Source organism: Mytilus galloprovincialis, chromosome 1, assembly GCF_965363235.1.
Source record: "Mytilus galloprovincialis chromosome 1, xbMytGall1.hap1.1, whole genome shotgun sequence".
NCBI classification, from domain to species: Eukaryota; Metazoa; Mollusca; class Bivalvia; order Mytilida; family Mytilidae; genus Mytilus; species Mytilus galloprovincialis.
The window spans coordinates 22588383-22614809 of NC_134838.1; the positions used below are offsets into that span (position 1 = coordinate 22588383).

At 31.1% G+C, this 26427-nt stretch overlaps 1 protein-coding gene across 4 annotated transcripts in view; it reads right to left on the minus strand.

Annotated features, from left to right (window-relative positions):
* Positions 1-26427, minus strand: part of LOC143069435 (suppressor of tumorigenicity 7 protein homolog) — a 54015-nt gene that overhangs the window by 13844 nt on the left and 13744 nt on the right. For 3 of the 4 annotated variants that reach the window (XM_076244069.1, XM_076244076.1, XM_076244084.1), the window contains exons 2-9: positions 16048-16130; positions 12387-12570; positions 6117-6287; positions 4571-4649; positions 3132-3186; positions 2209-2308; positions 1355-1452; positions 861-975 (exon numbers count right to left, since the gene is read on the minus strand). In XM_076244069.1, the coding sequence (XP_076100184.1) occupies positions 861-975; positions 1355-1452; positions 2209-2308; positions 3132-3186; positions 4571-4649; positions 6117-6287; positions 12387-12570; positions 16048-16130 (885 nt within the window). Of the gene's footprint in view, positions 1-860; positions 976-1354; positions 1453-2208; positions 2309-3131; positions 3187-4570; positions 4650-6116; positions 6288-12212; positions 12246-12386; positions 12571-16047; positions 16131-26427 lie in introns of those variants that run through there. The other variant, XM_076244091.1, reaches the window with a different exon arrangement.

A 26427-nucleotide genomic window follows, 5' to 3' on the forward strand; every position in this document is an offset into this window, starting at 1 on the left:
ACGATCAAATTCCGTCACAATTTCGATTTTTTTTAAATAAAAAAAAATAAATTCCTGAAACGCAAGTAAAATTATTTGGGCGGCAAGTTTTTCAGTGGGTCGGGCGGCAATGCCAAACAAATAAAATTTTATTTTAGGCCTTAGCTAGTAATGCCTGTTCATCTGCATATGCTTGTACTTCTAATGGAAGGGGTGGTAAGAGATTACCTTATAAAGGGAGATAATTGTGTACATACCATCATATTTAGCTAGTAATGCCTGTACATCTGCATATGCTTGTACTTCTAATGGAAGGGGTGGTAAGAGATTACCTTATAAAGGGAGATAATTGTGTACATACCATCATATTTAGCTAGTAATGCCTGTACATCTGCATATGCTTGTACTTCTAATGGAAGGGGTGGTAAGAGATTACCTTATAAAGGGAGATAATTGTGTACATACCATCATATTTAGCTAGTAATGCCTGTTCATCTGCATATGCTTGTACTTCTAATGGAAGGGGTGGTAAGAGATTACCTTATAAAGGGAGATAATTGTGTACATACCATCATATTTAGCTAGTAATGCCTGTTCATCTGCATATGCTTGTATTTCTAATAGAAGGGGTGGTAAGAGATTACCTTACCAAGGGAGATAATTGTGTACATACCATCATATTTAGCTAGTAATGCCTGTACATCTGTATATGCTTGTATTTCTAATAGAAGGGGTGGTAAGAGATTACCTTACCAAGGGAGATAATTGTGAACATACCATCATATTTAGCTAGTAATGCCTGTACATCTGCATATGCTTGTATTTCTAATAGAAGGGGTGGTAAGAGATTACATAACAAAGGGAGATAATTGTGTACATACCATCATATTTAGCTAGTAATGCCTGTACATCTGCATATGCTTGTACTTCTAATAATGCATCAATGAGATTCTCATGTATGTTGAATAAATTTAATGTGGGAAACTCTTTCATTAACTGCAAAATAAACAACTTAATTACACAACTGACATTACTTCTAAAAAATTGTTTATAAAATTTGATATGGTCTAGTTCAGTCTTGTCTTGTTTTCTTTTTAAGCATTTGCTAAGCAATTTGGCATCATGGAAGTGAGTAAAAGTTTCCACATGAATCATATTTAATCATGAATCTCATAATATTGTTTGATGAAAAAAATTTGACAATAATATCTTCTTTTATTCTTCTTATTTTCTTAATTTACAGAACCAAATAATACAGTGACTGTTAAGTATTGTCCTAAAAAAGTCTGTGTAAAACTTGATGGAATTATAGTTAACTGTTATAGATATCTTATTCAGTGGTAAGACATAAACTTGCAAAATATTTTTTGTTTACCTCTCTCATCATTTTGATTGCTTCCCTTGTTCTACCTAATTTTCTAGCACACATGGCAAGTCTCCTTTTTATATAAACTATCACATTTGTGTCTCGCCCTGTAACAGATTCAAAGAATATTATCATTCAAAAATCCATCTTAGTTTAAATAGATTGTAAAAAAAGAATGTAAATTTCAGAGATGATGTTTCTCAAAATATGTGATTTCCATTGGTTCAGAGTCTTTAGAAGAGAATAAAGAACTCCCCAAAAACATTGTGGTAAAAATAGTTAAGTTCAAAGGGGATCAAACTAAATTCTACAAATGATTTTATCCCCATTAACGTTTGAGGTAAAAATTGAAGCAAAGTGAACACAGTAAACAGAACATCTTGAGACAGACAGACACATAGACTTATAACTATACTACCAAAACATATCATTTGTGTTGGACAGACAGACATGAAGGCCATACAGTGACCTATAGTTGTTAATTCCTGTGTCATTTGGACTCTTGTGGAGAGTTGTCTCATTGGCAATCATACCACATTGTATTTTTTTTTATATAAAATCAAACTTATAACTTTATCACTACAAATCATCATTTGTGTGGGACAGACAGTCAGAAATACAAACTAATATCTATATTACCCCAAATTATTATTTGTGTGGGCTCAAAATTTATATGATGTGATTTAGAAAACAGTATATCAAAACCAATATAGTGGTTAAGATTTCAATAAAGCTTACTTGAGACCTTTAAGAAAGTTCTGTTGATGTTTGCAGTTATAACATAGTACTTGTATACCATTGTTAAGATTGTATATGTATAAACCATTATCTTTGATATTTTTTATAAAATATTTGAAACCTACTGTATGTTGCTTCATGCTGTAAGTTTTGATGTTGTGTCTGTTGTGATTTTCTGTATGATATTTCTGCTGTTTTGTAAGCCTGCTTAAACATTTTCTCCGCCTACAAAACATACAATATTTTCTCAGCCTACAAAAATACAATATTTTCTCTGCCTACAAAAATATAATATTTTCTCCGCCTACAAAAATACAATATTTTCTCAATTTGATGGTTAAAGTCCCATAACTCTGGAATGATAAAAAAATCAAAATTTTCAAAGTTTCTTTCACTAATCCTTGTAATAGCGTAACGTTAAAAGTGAATTTATCAAAACGAAAATGGCAAAAAAAAATCATGAAATCTGATGGTGTAAAACTCATAACTCTGGAATTAAAAAGACAGAAAATTTCAAAATTGAAAGGGAGCTTTCTTTTTTAATTCTAATTAAACACTCGAAAGATTTTTTTTGGGGAATGAATAATACAAAAACAAAACTGTCTTATTAAAAAGAAAACATGTGATAGGTTAATTGTTCTCTTTAAACAGTATTTTTCTATTCAAAGTTTAAAGTTGACCTTGATATTAAACTCCTAGTAACCTTATACAGCCATATCTGCCAGAAACATTCACATCTACCATGAAATTATTTTGTATTTGTTGGGTGGTTATTTCAATCAAATTCCTTCCTAATCAAAATCAAAATTCTAAATACTAATGAAATATTTTTTTTCTCCAACAGGTTTGTCATATGGAAAATTTAATCCCTAAACAAAAGATTTTTTTTACCAAAGATATTTAAGGGATAGGAAAAACATTTGAATGTAACATTTACGTGTACTTTTACAGGAGGATGAATAGAAAATGTAACATTACAAAGCTTTGCTTCTGTAGATTTCTGATAAAATTTTAATGATCATTCTGCCGTTCAATGTTATATACATACATCTGCTATAGAACTTGTATCTTCTTCTGCTAACAATATTATAGCTGTACAACATCTGTCAAAGGAAACAAAGGTTGAATTGATATAGTGTAATATCAAATGATATAATGATTGAATATAAGGTCTGATGTTGTTTATTTGAAGGATGTTAAACAACAGGTCAATATCCAGAAGGAGGTTACACATTAAATATACATAAATGTCAAATGTCAATGTAGCAAAATCTTCAATATTCCTGTTGTGTTTCTGTCTCATAGGGTATTTTCAACATATTCCTTCCTATATAAATACTCAAAGTAGAAACTTGAGTTATTGATCATCTTATCTGTATTTTGTACTAGAAAATGTTGTACAAGTTATGTTATATATGAGTTTTCTATGTCGAAATCTTCAGTTTTAATGTTTTTCTCAACAACTACAACTTTTACAGAGTGATGATTGGTTGATGGATTGGTGTAGTGATGATTGATTGGTTGATGGATTGGTGTAGTGATGATTGATTGGTTGATGGATTGGTGTAGTGATGATTGATTGGTTGATGGATTGGTGTAGTGATGATTGATTGTTTGATGGATTGGTGTAGTGATGATTGATTGGTTGATGGATTGGTGTAGTGATGATTGATTGGTTGATGGATTGGTGTAGTGATGATTGATTGGTTGATGGATAGGTGTTCAACACTACTTTCAACACTTTTGTGCTATTTTGTGACTCTCAGTTTTTAATAGTGGTGGAGCAGAGAGTTCAGTCCTATGAGAGAACCACCACCTTCGGTAGGATATCTGACAATCCTAGCTATTTAATTACTAGTTGAATGCACCTTCCCTATGTTGTTACAGTTACTACTATACATTCGTAATCAGTAGGTGAGCAAATCTGAATTTAATCATTGAAAAATTTGTAAGGGTTCCACCTACTTTTGCTGTTTATCACACACTCAACAAAAATGAGGAAAAAAATCAATAAGAATATTCCTCTTGATTGTTATTTCAAAAACACTTTAACTGCAGACTGTATGTACTTTAATGTTAACTTGCAGAAAAAACTAAGTCCATTTATAAGTAAAATACGAAAAATGGAATTTTATTTTTACAAAATTTACTTCTGGATACTATCTTATGAACATAAACAAGCTTCTGTCCAAGTTTAGTAGAAATCCAGGATAGTTAAAGAAAGTTATTCAAATTTCAAAAACTTTAACCACAGAGTGAATATTTGTGGACGTCGCCGATGACACCGACAGAATGTAGGCTCGCTATGTCTCGCTTTTTCGACTAAAGTGGAAGGCTCGACAAAAATGTCATTTTCTACTATTGCTGAAGCATGTTTGACACATAATGGTGTTTTGATTACTCAGGTAATTCATAAGTTTATTGTGAATTAAAATATAAAGATGAGCAACTCGTTATCATAACATAACAATTCTCATTATATCTTACTCTGGGTTTTTCTCTAATGCATCTTTAGCAGCTTTGATTCTTGATTGAGGATTTCTTTCCCTCCATGCTCTTTGCATTACTGAAAATAAATCAATATATTATTGAAAATATTATGAAAACAAAATGCAGATATATTGCTTAAAAGGCCTTAAAATATACATAGAAGCATTACTCAGTTTCCAAATTTATATCAGTTGTAATTGCTGACCATGCGAAGGCTTTATAAACAGTCAATGATGTTAACAAGAATGTGTCCTAAGTACACGGATGCCCCACTTGCACTATCATTTTCCATGTTGAATGGACCGTGAAATTGGGTAAAAAATTTAATTTGGCATTAAAATTAGAAAGATCATACCATAAAGGGAACATGGGTACTAAGTTTCAAGTTGTTTGGTATTCAACTTCATCAAAAACTACCTTGACCAAAAACTTTAACCTGAAACTGCCACTTTCATTTTCTATGTTCAGTGGACAGTAAAATTGGGGCCAAAAGTCTAATTTGGCTTTAAAATTAGAAAGATCATATCATAAGCAACAAGTGTACTAAGTTTCAAGTTGATTGGACTTCAGATTCATCAAATATAATTCTATTTGTTTGACAATTGATATTTTCAACATTCCTTATACATTTTGACAATTTTTTTTATAAGTTTGCATGTCTAAAGTTTATTTATTAATTGCAAATCAGTCACAAGCCTTTTATTGAACAATTGCAGACTTGAGAGCTTTACTTAATTTGATTCAGTTCTACTTTGGAAAAGTGAGACATCTGTCTGATCAAATCTGTTGGAGATTTATTCTCTAGAAACCTTATTTAGGTCCATCAGATACTAAGTGCGTTTCATATTATTTTTTACAAATCTAATTTGCTTTCATTGTAATAACTTGACAGTACTTTTTCTACACTATTATGTGATTTTCTCTTCATTTTAGGGACTAATTGAAAAATTTAAAATTTTAACTTTTCATTGGAGTAGAGTACACTCATTCGTCTACAGTTTAAAACTATGAATCTTTCCCCTTTAAATCATATTATATAACTGTTCTTGCAGGGTTGTTACAAAGCCTTGCTTCTCTTTTAGAATTTATTTCTTCAAAAAGATATATATACTTATTCCTAATCCAGTAAATCAACATCAGAAGCCCTTTTCACAAAAAATCTTAAGTGTAAAATTAATCTTAGGATAAAAATATCAGTTGAATTGTTAAGGAATATTTTAGACTTACTATAAGTTTTACACTTAAGATTATTTGTTAAAAGGGCTACAGGTGTCTTGGGTAAAGTAAATCATATAATTTAATTTGACATGCTGTGAAAGAAGTTTTAATCCTAGATAACATTTTTTTTTGTGATTTATCCAAGATATTTAATTCATGGGTTTTGAATTTGTGGTTTTAAACTTTTCATTCAACAAATCATAAGAAGATACATCTTTCATTTGGTCTTAAAATTTTGGGGTTAACTAGGAAAGCCATGAAACATTGTAACCAACAAATAAAAGCACAGTGTGTTAAAATCATATTTAAATTATTTTCAACTTACTTTCAAATTCTTGTTTTCCAGCATCTGATTCACATGTAAAGAATGTTTGGTGATCTTGTGCTGAGAGATTCATGTCGTAATATGTTAATGGTTCTTTACCCCTCGCCCAATTATATCGCTGATATTCTGATCCTCGGAATAAATTCAATGGATTTCTCCATACTTTACATTCTGAAAAAATATTTTAATTTCAGTTATAACCAGATGCTCCACAGGGCCCATCTTTATACGACCACAGAGGTTGAACCCTGAACAGTTGGGGCAAGTATGGACACAACATTCAAGCTTGATACAGCTCTGAATTTAGTTTGTTATTAAATAGTTGACACAGCATAGGTTTCTGACAGAAAATGAATGTGGTCTAATGAAATTTAAATTATTTTTTTTGCTGTTGAATATTAATCTTCTCAAAAAAAAAAAAAAAAAATTGAAGAAATTTTCTTTCTTATTTCTGAAATCTGAAATGAGAAAAATTGTCCCCCCCCCCCTTTCCCCACAATTTTTTTTCACCTCCCCCTTTCCCTTATTCCAAAAATGATCTCAATTCAAATTTCTAATGGGGTTTGCAACAATAACTACTCATTTAAATACATCATAAAATATAAAATGTCATACAGTCATCATTTAAGTTGATTTGACTACTATTCTGGACAAAGAAAGATAACTCCAATGCAACATTTTATATTGGAAAGTTTCCTATGAAGTTCATTAAACTAAAGTTTTTGGAAAATTTCTAATGGAATTTATTAATAACAAAGTTTTTGGCAAATTTCCAATATACATAATTTAAGAGCAGTTTAGGTGAGCTATTTAAAAAATGAGTTTCAATTACCAACCTTACACTGCTTTTAAATTATGTTTTGTACTTAAGTAATTGTCCATTAACCTGGAAACCCTTTCCCCCCTTTTTTGCACCTTATTTCTTAACGGTTTGAGCCATAACTCCCAAGGACAATTCTTACTATCTATTTGTGGTATTCCAATATCCAAAATCTAAATACATGGTTAGATTCATCATATCAAAGAACCCAAGAATTCAATTTTTGATGAAATCAAATAAAGTTCAATTTTGGACCCTTTAGACCTTAATGTGGACCAATTTGATAACCGGTCCTAAATATTAAAAATCTAAATACATGGTTAGATTCAGCATATTGAAGAACACCATATATTGAATTTTTGTTGAAATTAAACAAAAAAAGTTTAATTTTGGACCCCGATTTGGACCAACTTGAAAACTGGGCCCATAATCAAAAAACTAAGTACATGTTTAGATTCAGCATATCAAAGAACCCCATGAATTCAATTTTTGTTAAAATCAAACTAAATTTAATTTTGGACCCTTTGAACCTTAATGTAGACCAATTTGAAAACGGGACCTAAGTATTAACAAGAGTGCACACACTGAAATGTCTTGCCTTCTTTACTAATCATTGATATTATGTTGATACTCCTAAATATAAAGCTTTATTACGACTGTCACATAAACTTAACATGAACCATGAAAATGAGGTCAAGGTCAGTTGAACCATATGCCAGGCAGACATGTATAGCTAACAATGCTTCCATACAACAAATGTAGTTGACCTACTGCTTATAGTTTAAGAAAATAGACCAAAACACAAAAACTTAACACTGTGCAATGAACCGTGAAAACCAGGTCAAGGTCAAATAAAACCTGCACGACTGACATATAGATCATAATATAAATATTTCCATACACCAAATAATAGTTGACCTATGACATATAGTATCAGATAAAAAGACCAAAACTCAAAAACTTAATTTTGACCACTGAACCATGAAAATGAGGTCAAGGTCAGATAACATCTGCCCGCTAGACATGTACACCTTACAATCATTCCATACAACAAATATAGTAAACCTATTGCATAAAGTATGAGAAAAACAGACCAAAACACAAAAACTTAACTATAACCACTGAACCATGAAAATAAGGTCAAGGTCAGATTACACCTGCCAGTTGGACATGTACACCTTACAGTCCTTCCATATACCGAATATACTAGACCTATTGCTTATAGTATCTGAGATATGGACGTGACCACCAAAACTTAACCTTGTTCACTGATCCATGAAATGAGGTCGAGGTCAAGTGAAAACTGTCTGACGGTCATGAGGACCTTGCAAGTTACACACATACCAAATATAGTTATCCTATTACTTACAGTAAGAGAAAATTTAACATTACAAACCAGATGCTCCGCAGGGCGTAGCTTTATACGACCGCAGAGGTTGAACCCTGAACGGTTGGGGCAAGTATGGACACAACATTCAAGCTGGATTCAGCTCTAAATTTGGATTGTGATTAAATAGTTGACACAGCATAGGTTTCTGACACAGAATGAATGTGTTCTAATGAACTTAAAATTTTTGTTTTCTCTTAGAGCAATTCACTATGCTGTTGAATATTAATCCTCTCAAAAAAATGTTTGAAGAAATTTTCTTTTTTATTTATGAAATTTCAAATGAGAAAAATTGAACCCAATTTTTTTAATCACATCCCCCTTTCTCTTATTCCAAAACTAATCTCAATTAAAATTTCTAATGGAGTTTGCAACAATAACTACTCATTTAAATACATCATAAAATATTAAGATGTAAAAAAACTGCTTGTTATCACTGAATGGTAAAGATTATTTTAATTTATCAGTTGGTAGTAAAAAGTGAATATACATTGTATATTGTATATAACAAAGATTTAAGTTGATTCTGGACAAAGAAAGATAACTCCAATTAAAAAAAAAATCTTGCTTTTGCACAATATTTTGCAATTAGATATTTCTTGCTTACTATTCTGGACAAAGAAAGATAACTCTAATTAAAAAAAATTTTGCTATTTCACAATATTGTGCAATTAGATATTTCTTGCCATTGCGCAATACTGTGCAATTGAAAAGACTTGCTATTGCACAATACTTAATATAATAATTTTAGATCCTGATTTGGACCAACTTGAAAACTGGGCCCATAATAAAAAATCTAAGTACATTTTTGGATTCAGCATATCAAAGAACCCCAAGATTCAATTTTTGTTAAAATCAGACTAAGTTTAATTTTGGACCCTTTGGACTTTAGTGTAGACCAATTTGAAAACAGGACCAAAAATGAAGAATCTACATACACAGTTAGATTTGGTATATCAAAGAACCCCATTTATTCAATTTTTGATGAAATCAAACAAAGTTTAATTTTGGACCCCCATTTGGACCAACTTGAAAACTGGGCCAATAATCAAGAATCTAAGTACATTTTTAGATTCAGCATATCAAAGAACCTAACTGATTCATTTTTTGTCAAAATCAAACTAAGTTTAATTTTGGACCCTTTGGACCTTAATGTAGACCAATTTGAAAACGGGACCAAAAGTTAAGAATCTACATACACAGTCATGACAGTTAGATTCGGCATATCAAAGAACCCCAATTATTCAATTTTGATGAAATCAAACAAAGTTTAATTTTGGACCCTTTGGGCCCCTTATTCTGTTGGGACCAAAACTCCCAAAATCAATACCAACCTTCCTTTTATGGTCATAAACCTTGTGTTTAAATTTCATAGATTTCTATTTACTTATACTAACGTTATGGTGCGAAAACCAAGAAAAATGCTTATTTGGGTCCCTTTTTGGCCCCCAATTCCTAAACTGTTGGGACCTAAACTCCCAAAATCAATACCAACCTTCCTTTTGTAGTCATTAACATTGTGTTTAAATTTCATTGATTTCTATTTACTTAAACTAAAGTTATTGTGCGAAAACCAAGAATAATGCTTATTTGGGCCCTTTTTTGGCCCCTAATTCCTAAACTGTTGAAACCAAAACTCCCGAAATCAATCCCAACCGTTCTTTTGTGGTCATAAACCTTGTGTCAAAATTTCATAGATTTCTATTAACTTAAACTAAAGTTACAGTGCGAAAACCAAGAAAATGCTTATTTGAGCCCTTTTTGGCCCCTAATTCCTAAAATGTTGGGACCAAAACTTCCAAAATCAATACCAACCTTCCTTTTGTGGTCATAAACCTTGTGTTAAAATTTCATAGATTTCCATTCACTTTTACTAAAGTTAGAGTGCGAAAACTAAAAGTATTCGGACGACGACGACGCCAACGTGATAGCAATATACGACGAAAAATTTTTCAAATTTTGCGGTCGTATAAAAATCTGAACTTTTTGTTCAAGTGGTCACTAAACCATGAAAATGAGGTCAAGGACAATGGACATGTGACTGACGGAAACTTCGTAACATGAGGCATCTATATACAAAATATGAAGCATCCAGGTTTTCCACCTTCTAAAATATTTAGCTTTTAAGAAGTGAGCTAACACCGCCGCCGCCGCCGCCGGATCACTATCCCTATGTCGAGCTTTCTGCAACAAAAGTTGCAGGCTCGACAAAAATCTAAATACATGGTTAGATTCAGCATATTGAAGAACCCCATATATTGAATTTTTGTTGAAATCAAACAAAGTTTAATTTTGGACCCCGATTTGGACCAACTTGAAAACTGGGCCCATAAGCAAAAAACTAAGTACATGTTTAGATTCAGCATATCAAAGAACCCCATAAATTCAATTTTTGTTAAAATCAAACTAAGTTTAATTTTGGACCCTTTGGACCTTAATGTAGACCAATTTAAAAACGGGACCAAAAATTAAGAATCTAAAAACATGGTAAGATTCGGTATATCAAAGAACCCCAATAGTTCAATTTTTGATGAAATCAAACAAAGTTTAATTTTGAACCCTTTTGGCCCCTAATTCGTTGAGACCAAACTCCCAAAATCAATCAAAACCTTCCTTTTGTGGTCATAAACCTTGTGTTAAAATTTCATAGATTTCTATTAACTTATACTAAAGTTTTTGTGCAAAAACCAAGAAAAATGCTTATTTTGGGAACAGTTTTTGGCCCCTAATTCCTACACTGTTAGGACTTAAACTCCCAAAATCAATCCCAACCTTCCTTTTGTGGTCATAGACCTTATGTTAAAATTTCATAGATTTCTGTTTACTTATTTTAAAGTTATTGTGCGAAAACCAAGAAAAATGCTTATTTAGGCCCTTTTTGGCCCCTAATTCTTAAACTGTTGGGACCAAGACACCCAAAATCAATCCCAACCTTCCTTTCATGGTCATAAACCTTGTGTTTAAATTTCATAGATTTCTATTTACTTTTACTAAAGTCAGAGTGCGAAAACCAAATGTCTTCGGACGACTACGGACGACGACGCCAATGTGATACCAATATACGACCAAAAAATTTTCAATTTTTGCAGGCGTATAAAAATCATGAATTTTAAAGGAGCAATAGTAATACTGCTTCATATTCTGAAATTTTTGTAATTTTGTAGTTTGAAAGCATTTTTTTTGCTTGATTTGTTGTTTCTTATAAATAACTTTATATGTTTTCATCCACATTGTGAAGAATCTAGTGGATAGTTGTATCATTAGCAATCTAACACATCTCATTGCTTTTTAAAGGCTTTTGTCTTAAGCTATGTTTTAAATGTAAATATATTTTTGTCCAATTCTCATATACTATGGCACCATGTTCTGTTTGTTTTTGTTGTGTGTTGTTTTAATGGTTTATTCATTTTTATATATCTTTTGTTGCCTGACAATTAATTTTGCATAGACTGTTCTCTGACAATTTACCAGGCATAAAAATTGAGAACAGAAATAGAGAATGTATCAAATGACAAAACCTGACAAAAGAGCATATAACAGCTGAAGGCCACCAAGGGTAGACTGTTGTCTGACATTTTCCTTGCATATACTGTTTGTCTGATAAGTAACCTAGCATAGACTGTTTACTGAAAATTTACCTAGCATAGACTGTTTACTGAAAATTTACCCAGCATAGACTGTTTACTGAAAATTAACCTAGCATAGACTGTTTGACAATTAACCAGGCAAAGACTGTCGTTGGGAAGTAACATGGCATAGACGTATGTCTGACAATTTACCAGAATAAGAGTTTTGTATGACAAGTTACATGTCATAGGATTGACAATTTACCTGGCATATATTATAGTCTTACAATTTACCTGACATAGACTGTTGTGTTACAATTTACCTGGCATAGACTGTTGTGTTACAATTTACCTGGTATAGACTGTTGTGTTACAATTTACCTGGCATAGACTGTTGTGTTACAATTTACCTGGAATAGACTGTTGTGTTACAATTTACCTGGCATAGACTGTTATGTTACAATTTACCTGGCATAGACTGTTGTGTTACAATTTACCTGGCATAGACTGTTGTGTTTGCTGATTCTGTGTTGTGTTAGTTGTGTTATTACTGTTTGTGTTTGTATTATTGTTGTCATTCTGTTGTCCATCTGTGCCACCCAACAATGGAGATATGTGATTTAGAGAAACTTGTTCAATAAAGGATGTTCCATATTTCTTGAAATACCACCATTCAAATATCTGAAAGAATAAAGTAACAATTTTAATAACATGTATTTGATGCTGCACTTTGTTAAATTTTGATTTATGTGCTTTAAATAGCATATCTGTATGCAACAATATTTGTATGTAAATAAACATATTAACAGTAATTATCTACATGGGGAAGCTTATTAACAATTATATGTTTTGTACTGTAGTACACTGCATTCACCCTTGGTCTTTCCATCAACAAAGTGATATCGTACATAAATTACACTCCAATGAGAACTTCTGTAAAATCTAATATTTATTGAAATGAAGAAAATGAGTGCATGTCCACATTCAATTCTTGCAAAAGAATGTGTATCTGAATTTTATACACACTAATAATCTTAAATAAATTAATGTTAACATTTTTTAATTGGTGTTTTTCTTAGTTAAATATAGAGTTTCCAAAAGCACATTAATTCATAGCAGGAGCTTTTATCAAAACCATATGCGTCTATCATATAAAAATATCAAAGGAATGCCTCATTACCAATGTTATTCTTTATTTAGTGACAGACGCATATGGTTTTGAAAAAAGATTCTTATATGAAATAATGTATAACTAGTCAATTATTTCTTTTCACACATGATACTGAAAGAAGTCTTATTTTTCAAAGACTTGTTATTACTTGATATGATTTGGTTAGAGAGATTCTGAAGCACAACAAATTTGAAATTTGATTGAGAAGCAAGATTTTAATTTCCGTAACAATCATGGTTTTGGGAAAACCACAATGACAAATTCAATTAAGAACCTTCTATGCATTTTTACTGTCTAATTGATTCCTAAGAGCTTTTCTGAACTTTACAAACTAATTTAAGATTAAGAGTTTTCCTATAAATTTATATTGGAGTGCTTTTTAGTGATGCATATTACATCTTTGCTAGAAACTGGTCACAAGAAATAAAGCTATTTTAGAAGTAGCAAACTATTGGCTATTCCATTACTAACTTATAGACATAAATGTTTCATACAACAATTAGATTATGATGACAGTAATGATAATACAAGTAATAAGAAGCACGTCTTTGATCATTAAATTATCCATCTCTGCATCGGAACGTAATCTATTCTTAGGCTAATGAAAATACAAGAAAATTACGTGACAAATTGAATGAGGTGTAGTATAAGGGATAATAGTCTTACTAAAATGTCAGCTCTTCCTGTGGTCTCAACGTTTATTTCATTAGGGCAGGTTTTTATTACCACTATAGGATGACTCCAATTTTCTAATTACGTCATTACAAGTTTCTTCAATTACTTCCCCTAACTGTTATATTTGAATTCACATATGCGTGTAAGTGTATGAAGATTTGAACTTGAGACACATTTTAAAAGAACCCATTTTGATCCTCTTAATAAACACATCGTGAATTGTCTTATAAAAGGCAATATTTGTGAAGATGGAGAAGAGAAATAATCAATATGAAATCCAGAAGAGTGCTTACTTAAATGTGTGTTAATATGACTGTAACTGTATCGATTGATCCTACATCGTGATTACAATCACATACAACATTTCTATTTCAATTGTTAGTTTAATTTGTCTTCCAGTTGATTAGATTCGGTTTATCAAATGTGATTTTAATGCGGATATTCTAAACCTGTTTCAAGATAAATGTAAACATTTGTCGTAAGGTTAAAGTACATCTTGCACAACAAATGATTTTACGCATATGAACTTTTGTTATAGACGCAATTTTCTCTGTATCAAATAAAGAGATGTGGTATGATTGCCAATCCAGACAACTTTCCACCAGAGACAAAATGGTGTGGAAATAAGCAACTACGGGTCACCTAAACATGTACATGGTTTTCCCATTGTTCATCTCTTATCAGAATGAGTTGTAGTAGTTTATAATATGATCAATTCAAGAAAGTGCAGAAGATACAAGGAAAATCTCAAAGTACTTTTTTTTCATCATGCTGAAACATCAAGTTATTTAAAGTGTATTCCAAACTCTGTCTTACAAACGAAATGTCAGACAAAAAGTACTTTGGTGAGACAGAAATTTTCAGATTTTTAAGTTGAAAATATAGTAGAAAAATGTCAAATTTCTATTTCTGTCGGCCAACCCTAAAACAGTTTAGCACATTTTTGGAGCCCTATATAGCTGGTTCTTCAGTGTGACCCACTTAGGCTCTGTGTTGAAGACTGTACTTCAATGGTTTATTTTTACAAATTGTGACTTCAATGGAGAGTTTCTGATTGGCACTCATACCACATCTTCTTATATCTAGTACAGACTGTATTTACAGTCACACTTTCTTTCTTTCTGGAAATCTGATTAAACTAAAGGCATTCTCTAGGGACAGTTCAATTTGGAAAAATAAAAATTGCAGACATATAAGATTACAATAAGAAAGAAATGCAGACAATTTCTTATGTTATTTTAATTTAACCAGCATTTTTACACTAAATATCAACATATGAAAGATAAGCAACCGAAGACATATGTCTATGAATAATGTACAATCAGCATATGCAATAAGCATGAGAGAGAATCATGTGAAAGAATTGTGGACTCGTGGATCATACCAAATACAGCTATCCTATTATATACCTTACAATGACTGAAAAAAATTTTTGGATAAAAAACCTTCAATTTTTTTGAGGGTCATTGAACCAAAAAATAAGGTCAAAGATATAGGACCTTAGACCAGATGGAAACTTATGGAAACATGTGAATTCTGAAATGTAAAGCTTTTTACAAATAGTTTTGGTCTTTGTTGCTGCAGTAAATGAGACAAAAATACCAAGTTTGAGAACTGAATAAAAATCTTTAAACCCTGCCATATGTTCATGTTCCTGTCCCTATCCTGAGGAACCTTGTTAGTGTGTAGCTGTCTCTAATTAATATAATCATTTTGAATTTGTCATTTAGGGAATTATGTGTTGACGGCAGATGTTGCAAAATCTCTAATAACTCTTGGGGCAATTTAGAATGTGACCTACTTTATAAACAACTGTTTGTCTTTGCAGACCATATGCTGACCTTTAGATATGATTGGGTTCCTAACTTACTGACAAACATAAACATCGCCTTTTATTCAAACTTTATGAATAAATCAATTAAAAAAATTAAAATAAAGATAATTTGATTTTAACACAAGGATAGGAACAGTATGTCACGACTGGGAATTCTTTAGTATTGATTCAGTCTTAGTCAAAATAATTATGACATCTTGAAAGGCTATGTTAATCCAGTGGTAAGTAAATCCTCATGTACTGGTACAAGCTAAGCAATCCATTTTGGTATCAAATTTATGATGGAAAACAATGCACTGAAAAACTTTCTAAAAAGACAGCTGAAACAAACATTCTCAAAGATTGACAAAGAATGAATTCCTGATGTGATGATCAATAAAGGTAGGTATTCTATTAGTTATATTTTATTATGCATACAGAATGTTACTATACCAAATCTGAGATCTTCAGTACAATAATATTTGGAACTGGTACTTACCAAGATTAATCCCGATATCAGTGATGAGGTACCAGTTAATGCTACATAGAACTTGGGAGTCAGAGTATTCAGAAACATAGTTGCTGAAAAAGAAAAGAAATAATTTTTCATTATCATCCACTTGAATCAAAAGAGAACAAATAAAGCATTTTTTTTTTTAAAAGTTCTATAACGTCGAAAGTACACAAGTTTGCCTGCCAATAGAAAAAAGATGTCATATCAAGCAGGATAGTTATGATCAATTCAATAATCCTTTAAAAAAATTCTTGGAAAAAGTTTTTTAGCTGCTGAGACCACGGAACTCTCATACCACAAGTTATCAATATAATGTCTCCCTTCACTATGATAAATAGTAAGTCAGTGGATACCTTTCTGGTATGGGTATGCTGATTTGCATATTGTGGAACTTTCTAAACTTTGTGAAATTTGCATTTGCTTCAATGTACAATATTGCTTTATTAATTAAAATTTGATTTCAAAATAATTAAAAACAAAATCCCAATCAAATAGAGTCAAATTTTCAAAAGATTAAAGATGTAGAATAACATCTGTTCATTTGCTTTTAGTTTTGTCAATTTATTCTGCATCATAAAAATATATGCCATATCCTTTCTTTGACGATTAAGTTACCTTTGGCATTTGGTTACGTGAAGATTTATACATTGTATCTGCTTTTGATACCTTAAACTCATTCCTTATTTACACATGTTCAGAATGTCACATGAACTATTTACCAATAATAAAATATTTAAAGGGTAAAGGGCACATGTAGAATGTCATCAATACTCACTGGACAACATGCAATCATTATTTTGTAATAAATTAGATTTTTCTCGTAATAATGTAATAAACTCAACCAATACAAACTTAATTTGAACCAGCAAGTAGAGAAAGAGTAATAAAAAATTAAATGAATTATCAACATGTAAGTATTTGGTACCTTTTAAACAGTAATTTGATTCAAATTAATTACAGATTGGAAATATACAAAGCTGCAGTTTATATCTCATTAATCCAGCTGCAGGCTGCACTTCAATTGCATCTTAAGCTTTTTCAAATAGATTTTAATGACTTTTTCAGGCTCAACTTTAAAGAGATTACAACTGTTTATCACTAGTAGGTTTCTGATGTTTATATGATCTACTGAAACAAATCTTAGAAAGTTTCCCTTTACTAGAAGGTAACTTGTTAATGAATCGAATCAACATCTAATGATAACATTCATCACCAAGTAGCAGTTTGATTTCTCTCTGATGAAGTCTATAACCTTGACTTTATCTCTTTACCTATGACCTTGACCTTTCAGCTAGTCTAGAATATTTGTAGAAAAACTCTTCAAATGATTTCAAACTTATGCATTGATTACAATTATAAAGAAATAGTGTACTGTAAAAAAACTGTGACCTTGACCTTACATCTGGATATTACTACAGCAAGGTTAACCCTATTGATGTGGAGAAATATACAAGTTTCAATATTCTTTGAGGGGTTAAAAAACTGCTTAATAAGAATGGTTGTCTTTATATTTTGACATTTCGGCAATTCTCAATTATTCTAGGTTTATTAATGGATGGAAAACATTTGCAGATCAATCATCATTAACATGCTTCTTAGAAGTCACAAGTAATAAGTTCAAAATAACATAAAGCTACTACTTAATGTAATCTACAACAGCAGTGTGAAATAACCAAATAAAGTATTTGACCTTGACTTCTGAGACAGACATTGTTAATTACAAGGCTTATATTTTTCCGTCCTGAGCCATTTGAAAAGGGTAAAAAAAGTGTGGTAAGAGCTGAGCAGCTGAGATTTCCAGTACTGCATCCTTTTCATATAATTCAAGTATTAAAAAAATACTCTACCATATATTTTGACATAAATAGAATTATTTATATAGCTATATTACTACATTTCATGGAGAATTGAAATAGATTTCATCTGGTAATTTTTATATTGAAAAATATCTGATCAATTTATGACAATGGTTTTAATATATGACAGTGGTTTTAACCGCCTCTTTGAAAAATGCTTTTATCCAATTCATAGTTATGATGTAATCAGCAACCTTTATATAATTAATCTAAATTTCTTGCCCTTATCTTATATATTGGAGCTTGTAATAATGACATATTATAGCAGCTCATCCCTTTGTACATAGCAATTGCTATAATTGTGAGTTGGTCTTCTTTATACTATTATAACAGTATGCTTTTCCCCTGCATGTTTTTCAATGCACACAGCATCATGGGCTGTTGTACATGAGATTATAGTTTTTGTGATTTTAATGCAGAATTAAGTTTATCACAAGAGAAAACATATCTATTAATTGACGTCAATTAGTGGATTCATGCAAAGACTTTACATTCAACAGAAATTTATAAAAGTAACATTTTATTTTGTTTTGATTTTATTTTATCTACTAGGTACACCTTTTCATCCTCTCCCCCTAAATAGGACAGGCCCATTAAGAATAAGTTGTTTCAATGACTTTGACTAAGTAGGCACAAAAAGCTGATAAGATCTGTATACATGTATTTAATATTTGTTGGCAAATCTTCTTCACACCTACATATACAGAAAGTTGAAACTCCATGACAACTATGATGTCATCCATTGTTATGGTTGTCTCCCATAAACCAGGTCAAGTCAGACTTTGTTCTTTCTATACCCCTGGTATTTTTTATCTGCACAACACAATAAAATTTCAATACTAAATTATATGTGAATATTTGAAGACGAAATAGTCTTTGATTTACAGGATTTACAACAAGAAAATCAAAAAAAAATTCTTAATATAAATCAAATTACTTTCAAACCTGAGCAACATCAATTATACATCAATATGCTTCTTTATGGCAATATTTGTACTGAAAGTGTTAATTGCACATCTTTGTAAGGGGTTATTCTTTAATCCCTCAAAAAGTGGTTTCAAGCAATACATGTATTAGTGTAGCTTCAATTTTCAATAGGCTCTTTTCATATTCAGAATAGTTATTTTCTTCCTCAAGGTTATAATACATCAAGTCAGTTTCTCCTATACATATGTATATAGATTTACTTAGGCATCACTGAATAACATTTTATAAATATATCAAATGGATTAAATGATTGATGACTTGCTTTTCTCTCAGTTGCATATCAGTACCATTTGGACATCACAAAATCAATCTTAACTTTTGCAAATTGATATTTAAACAAGTCTTCAACTATAAAGATTGTATGATAAACTTTCTGCATTAATCATGAATTCACATTGAATTCCTTCCAAATTTAAAGGAATTAAAATAAAATTAAGTAATTTGATAGGAGTCGGTACAAACAGATGCATATAAATTCTTCATTACATGTTCAGCTCATAAATTTCTCATTAAACTTTCAAGCAATGAAAATAAAACTTTCCACTACAGTCAATAAAACAAACTAAATGATTTGATGTTACAGAATGATAATTTCAAAAATGTTCAAACTTCTAACACATTTGACTATAGTTCAGTAATCACTTATTACAGATCTGATGTAAGAGTTAATTAAGAAGTTTGGTTTTTTGGGGAGTTTTTGCTTCATTTTTCAATCCTTTGTAACAATGCATAAGATCCCTGCACATGTCTTACAAAGGTTTTATTTTCAAAGCAAAGAATAGTTGTATATCAAACATAATTATATTGTGAAAATCATTCTAGCTACATTTTATTGATGCCATATAGTCAGAAAATTCCTGAAACCCTTAAGTTCAACCATAGATTCATGGCAAGGCAGTTTTCTTTTTTGAAGAGAAAATATTTCTTTTAAAAGGTTGACGTTGGCAGTTTTAAGTTATGAATTAATGCATGGATTTAAAGCATGTTTCAATTGATGTTACATGTATTTAGAAATCAAATTTCCCCTCATATCAGTCTATACAAGGTACTGTGACCCTGATCTTAGACCTAGTATAAGCATGTTGATATAAGAACTTTTTCTCTATCTCAAATACATAAATGTCAATGGCAATTATGCATCAATAGCAAGAGAATGCTGCTTATGTACACATGTTAGTTCTAAAACAAACTTACTACTAGACAAAATGGTAGTTCAAGATCATTTTGACCGTTACAATTTCAAATGACAAAAAACATAAAAAAAACAACATTTTCATATATTAAGAGTTTTGTTTTGTAAAATAAAATAACAAAAATGTTTGTTCACATTCATCATTTTTATTGTCACTGATGAACAAACATATGACTGATGAGAATTCATTCAGTTTAGCATGAAATGTCTGTCACCTAGATCAAAACCTTATATTACAAATACAACTAATAAATATTGTTAAAAAAAAATGTGACAAAAATATCCAATGCTGTTTAATGTCTTCTAATAATCATAATTTACTGTACAGAATAAACCTGGGACTAATGTATTCATCCATTAGTCCCAGAATAAACACAGAATTAATCAAATATTGATTAATAACTTCTGAAGTATAAAATATAAAAAATAAAATTAACAACTTACAATCTAACATAGTGAAAAAATAGACAACAGCCTTAAAGTAAGACAACAATCTTATCCAAAGTTACTTCTATATATAAACAACATCTTACTAAACCTTTTATAGATTTTTATAAACGTCACTGAGACAAAATTGTACTAAAAAGAAAGCGATGCTGTCTTTGTCATCAGTCTAATGTCTTAAGGATTGCAGAGTATATGATTAAGATATTGGCCGGTAATTAGCACTTCTTGATGTTCTTGACGAGAAATAAACTGTGACAATTTTTAGACTACACTAGATATAGAATCACAGACAGAATTATTGATCACGATACAGAAACTTGAGAGTCAGCAAGTTTTGTTTTTGTGTTACATCGTCAACGATACACAGCTTAATCAGGATTAGGTTTCTCAGCATCACATGACTTTGACATCCATATTTTTCAGTTCAATACATTATTGATTAAGTTCATACTATTAAAAAACATCAAATAAATGATCATCAGTTTCAGAAGGATGCAGTACACAGACAACAATCATCTTAAACTAGAGGCTTAGAAATCTTGACCATCATTTCTAACCTCCAAGTACACTGAGTAACTGTAAAAATTCATGCCTTAGAAGCAGAATCAATTAAAGGACCAATACAAGTTAATGATCTTACAGAGAAGCTACAAACAATAATTGGTATCAACTGGTACAACAATCCTCAAAAAGATAGGTCTAAAACAATCATCTTGAAGCTCTTTATCATAAACAATGTCAAACTGAGACATGTAGGCTGATTTGAGAAAATGTATCAATCCTGAGTGCTGTACAGAGCATCATAATGTTTTCATGAAAAAAGTTTCAGGTTGGTGTCACCAATGCATCCTATTAAATTATACGAAACGTTAATATTTAAAGATCATGTTTCATTGATGCATTATAGTTTTGGACTTAAATATACTGCCTTTCACTTGATAGCTAACAACATCCTCTATGCAACCCTTCATTTTATAGTTAACAGCATCCCCAATAACCTTATAGCACAATCCTCTCATGCTATTTTTATCCTCTTTTTATTCTCTCAGTTTTAGAAAACATCATTATTAGTATTGACAGAATATTTAGAAAGCTACAAAACAAAGTTCTTTAAAGCCATTATATTCTACTGACTTCCTGAAGTTGTCTTGCTTCCTTGATGCTTGTTAATTATATTTGGAAAAACAACATTATAACAAAGCTCTAATTGAAACCTACGTTCATGATCAATATCTCATTAAAACTGAATTGTGTAAAAGTTGCAGCTGCTGAGAAATATATAATATGATTTCAGGTCTATATGGTCAGTATCAGACAACTTTGCCTTCCCACATACAAAGAGGTACAGTTAGGGTTTTTAAAAGGTCTATTTGGATAGAAATCATTCGAGAAAATGTTGGGCACAGTCAGTGGCAGATCCACGGGTTTGAACCCTCCTTTTTTGGGGACGATCAACGCATTTGAATGGGGACATATGGTTGAAAACAACAGCCTGTATCATGGTTTGAAAACCCCCTTTAAAACATGGCTGGATCCGTCTCTGACAGTTACAAAGTAACTTAAATGTACTTGTCTTTTTCAATTCTATTTAAATATTTTAAACATATTCTTTGATTATTAAGTATTCTGCTGGTAAAATTTGTTGCAGATTCTAATAAAATTTTATAAATTGGGTTTTATTTACACAAGAATTAACTTTCCATGAGAGGTTGAAAATTAATAAAAGTCTGTGACTATTCATAAAGAAACTTACATGCCAATGAAGTATGCATTTTAATCAATGTGATATTCAACCATTTGCACTTCACAACAATGAAAGCACTGCATTATTAATTAATAGCTGGAACATTTTCTGATATTTTAATTTAGTGTAAAGCATGCTCTCCATTCAGGAGGGGATAGGTCGGAATTCCCTTCAGCAGTCCACAATCCTAGTATCATTAAAATCAAATAACGTAAAGCAAACAAAGCTAACATAGACTGGATACAGAACCCATTCATCTAAATTTTCTTAATTTAAAATATGCTGATTTGTAATTGATGTCATAGGTAGAATGATTACTGCATGCAATGAAAGCCAAGTTTACTATTTCTATGGTTCTAGAGAACAACAGCACATCCAATATTTGAAAATTTAACGACCAGGAGAAGAGCATTTCACTTATATTGAAAGATTCTGATCTTGAAAATTTGCACAGAAAATGAATAAATTTGTCTTCTTATAAGATTGTGTAGTAAAAATAACAAATATATATAAACATGATATAAAATTCGTCATTTTCCATGCCACTGATACTGACAAAATTAGAGAAGAGTATTAAACAACTGAGTTCCATAACAGAGGCGGATTTAGGGGGGGGTTGCTTATATAGGGAATCACTGAAGGGTGATTGGAGCTGGCCCCCTCTTAGGTAGTCAGTGGGCCCCCACTTATGAAAATTTCTGGATCCGCCACTGCATAACCATTTCATCAGCCTTCCATGTTAAAATGACTGTTTATTTAATTTAATACAGAAATGGCATATGCATATAAGTTATACTTTTCCTTGTATGTAAAATTTGGAGTTGTTGCACATCAGCATTATGAATTGGAAATGATTAAATTATTCGTTGAATTCAAGTATTTGCTCAATTTCATAGCCTTATATAGTACATCCACTGAATTTAAACCTAAAAATATGAAAATATATATTTTCTCTGCATTACATTCTAATTTTAGGAATAACAGTTCCCAAGGCCTTTGCTTGAATTTGGGAAATATAAGCTACAGAGTGTTATTATGCAAAGTAGCTTGTTCAAAAGATTCTTGAAATATGATGTACAGACATCAAGTCACATACATAGTGGCTTATCTCTTTAGTTATATTTTTCTGATTTCAGACATGTCATTAATACAATGCATCAAATGAGTAGATAGATAAATAAATTTAACACCTGGAAACCCTTCTAAAATCAATTCAAACCAAGTTATAGATATGTAAATCATTAATTCTTATCTCATTTGAAGTCATTTTCAAATTGTTAGTTTAAGAAAATACATTGTTTAAAACACTTTGAGGTACTACCTGAAGTGAAGAAGAAGTAGAATGAGTTTAAAGCCCTCTCCATCCCTCCCCTAAAAAAATACAAGATGTATAGTCTATTCTTAGTGCTGAAAACTGATTTTGTTTGAAACTTTTTTGAAAAAAGCTTGTCATCATCTGAAGATTCAGACATTTTCTGCATATTCAGAAATTTACCAGATATATTCAGAACACAAGGTACTTATATTAAGGTATATAGGAAATTTTTTTTCTGAGACAAGTGCCTGTGGTTTGCATGTATAAATTACACTTGTTGAAAAATGTACGAAAACAAGAATAACTATAATGATGTAAGAAAATCCTAAATGCAAATATTATAAAAATTAACCTGCAAATTCTTACTTTTTCACAACCTAATCGGTAGCAATTTTCACAATAATAAAAACATTGCAAAAACTTTACAATTTACCGAATATTAGAAGCTATAAACAATACAAGGCTATCAGACATTGTAACTGCATGCTCTATTGGTATTTTTCTATCTATACGATGTAGATAAAAAGAAAAATTATGACAAATCTGATCATAAATCTTCATCTTAATCGTTTTCTCAATGATTAGTTTTGCATTTTTCTGCACCTAACACACTTCTATCCTCAGCTGCAACTAAAGCAGTTAAATCATTCTTCAGACAACTAACTCTCCAGGCAAAATCAGAAGTAGTTCGAAAATTTGTATCTCCTAATATCATTACAACATGTGATATTAAAAAATTATCATGAAAAATTGAGGGGTTGACCTAAGGTTTTTCTTCAAATGGTCACTTTTGTTAGTGTTAAATTCATCATTTCTGGAAGTGTTACATATAAAAAAGAGATGCCTTCTTTATTTCTCATCAAAATCAATTATTCAGCAATTACAAACACATGAATATTTACATGCATAATATTTCATACTTATGACAGCTGATTATGTAAGAAATGGAAAATAAGAATGAAATGGATTATTTCTGATGAGTCATAGTTTCACAGTTTGTAATAGTGGAAAATTGACAATCTCAATGCAAAATGATGCACATATCTAATAATTATGTTATGATGGACCTATTCCATTTCTGGTGTACAAAATATTAAACCTGGTCTGCTTTATACATACAATTAAGTTGAAAACACAAACACAATTTTAGAAGTGATAAATATTAGTTTTGGACCCAGCAGTAAACTAGTTCTCTTTTAACTACTTTATAAAAAAATTGTGAGGATATAAAAAAGAAGATGAGGTATGATTGCTAATGAGACAACACCATAGACCAAATGACACAAAAATTAACAACTATAGGTCACTGTACAGCCTTCAACAATGTGGAAAGCCCATAACACAGTCAGATACATGATTTTTAATTTAGATATGGCCCTAGATGATCACAGGCTTCACAGTATATATCTTGTCTAGATATGTCAGATTTTGGCCTGTTATGGTCTGCATATAATTGTAATACAACAAGTGTACCCTTCATACCCGTAGCCAGGGGGGGTTCGGAAATCAAATAAGCACTGTTAAAGTCAACGTTTTGTTCAAATTGTGACTGTTAAAGTCGAGTTCATGAGTCCAACGAACTCCCCCTTGGAAATTCCTGGCTACGGGCCTGCCCTTATTATCAAACACTAGCTAACTTTTCTTTTGGTTTTTACATAACTAGCTAGTTGCACTGTCATTCAGGTTATATAAGTTTGAAACATTAATATAACTTATTAAAAATGCAAGCGACTGAAGTTCTAAACATGTTATGAATAGCAAATACATTTATATAAAATGATGTTTAGGTTAGACATGCATGAATGCCCAGACTAAAAGAAGAGAGAATTATGTTAGTATGTCATAGTGACCTATATATTAAAACTTGTGCTTTAGGAGCCTGCAATTCAGTGGTTGTCATTTGTTTATGTGTTACCTATTTGTTTTTCGTTCATTTTTTCATATAAATAAAGCCACTTTTCTAGTTGAATTGTTTTACATTGTCATATTGAGGCCTTTTATAGATGACTATGTGGTATGGGCTTTGCTCATTGTTGAAGGAAGTATGGTGACCTATAGCTGTTAATGTCTGTGTCATTTTGGTCTCTTGTGGACAGTTGTCTCATTGGCAATCATACCACATCTTCTTTTTTATATTTACATAAGGCTATCAAATGATAATTAACAATTTAATTGTCTCATATTATACTATAATAGGCTATAATACATGGACCTTAATACAAAACTTAAGAAGCAAAATCACTTATCCTGTGAAAAATAGGTCACAGTGACAAGCAATAAACAACATATTCCTTTGAAATAGGACCAGTGGTAAAATAAAACATTTACAAAACAGTGAAAGTTCATACCCATAGGCGTAGCCAGGGGGTTCAGACGAACCCCGCCTTGAAACCAAATCAGCATTGTTAAAGTCAACGTTCTGTTCAAATTGTGACTGTTAAAGTCGAGTTCATGAGTCCAAATACCCCCCCCCCCCTTTGGAAATTCCTGGCTACAGGCCTGAAGTTATTGCAAAATGGACTCAATTCTTTGCCATTAAAAAGGTCATTTTTTTTCTGATCAATCACAGTTACGGTGAAAACACAAATTTCAGCTTACATAAAAAATATCTGGTAACTTAATTATGAGAAGAAAAACAACCATTGATTATTCACATATATACAAGGTTATTTATTCTTTACATATATGCCCAATGCATACAGCGAATAATTGAAACTAAAATTTCTATAATCCGCAGCATTCTTGATATAACTTTGGATTGTTATTATTTTTACATCAATTTACATCAAATGCAATATATATATATATATATATAACACAATAA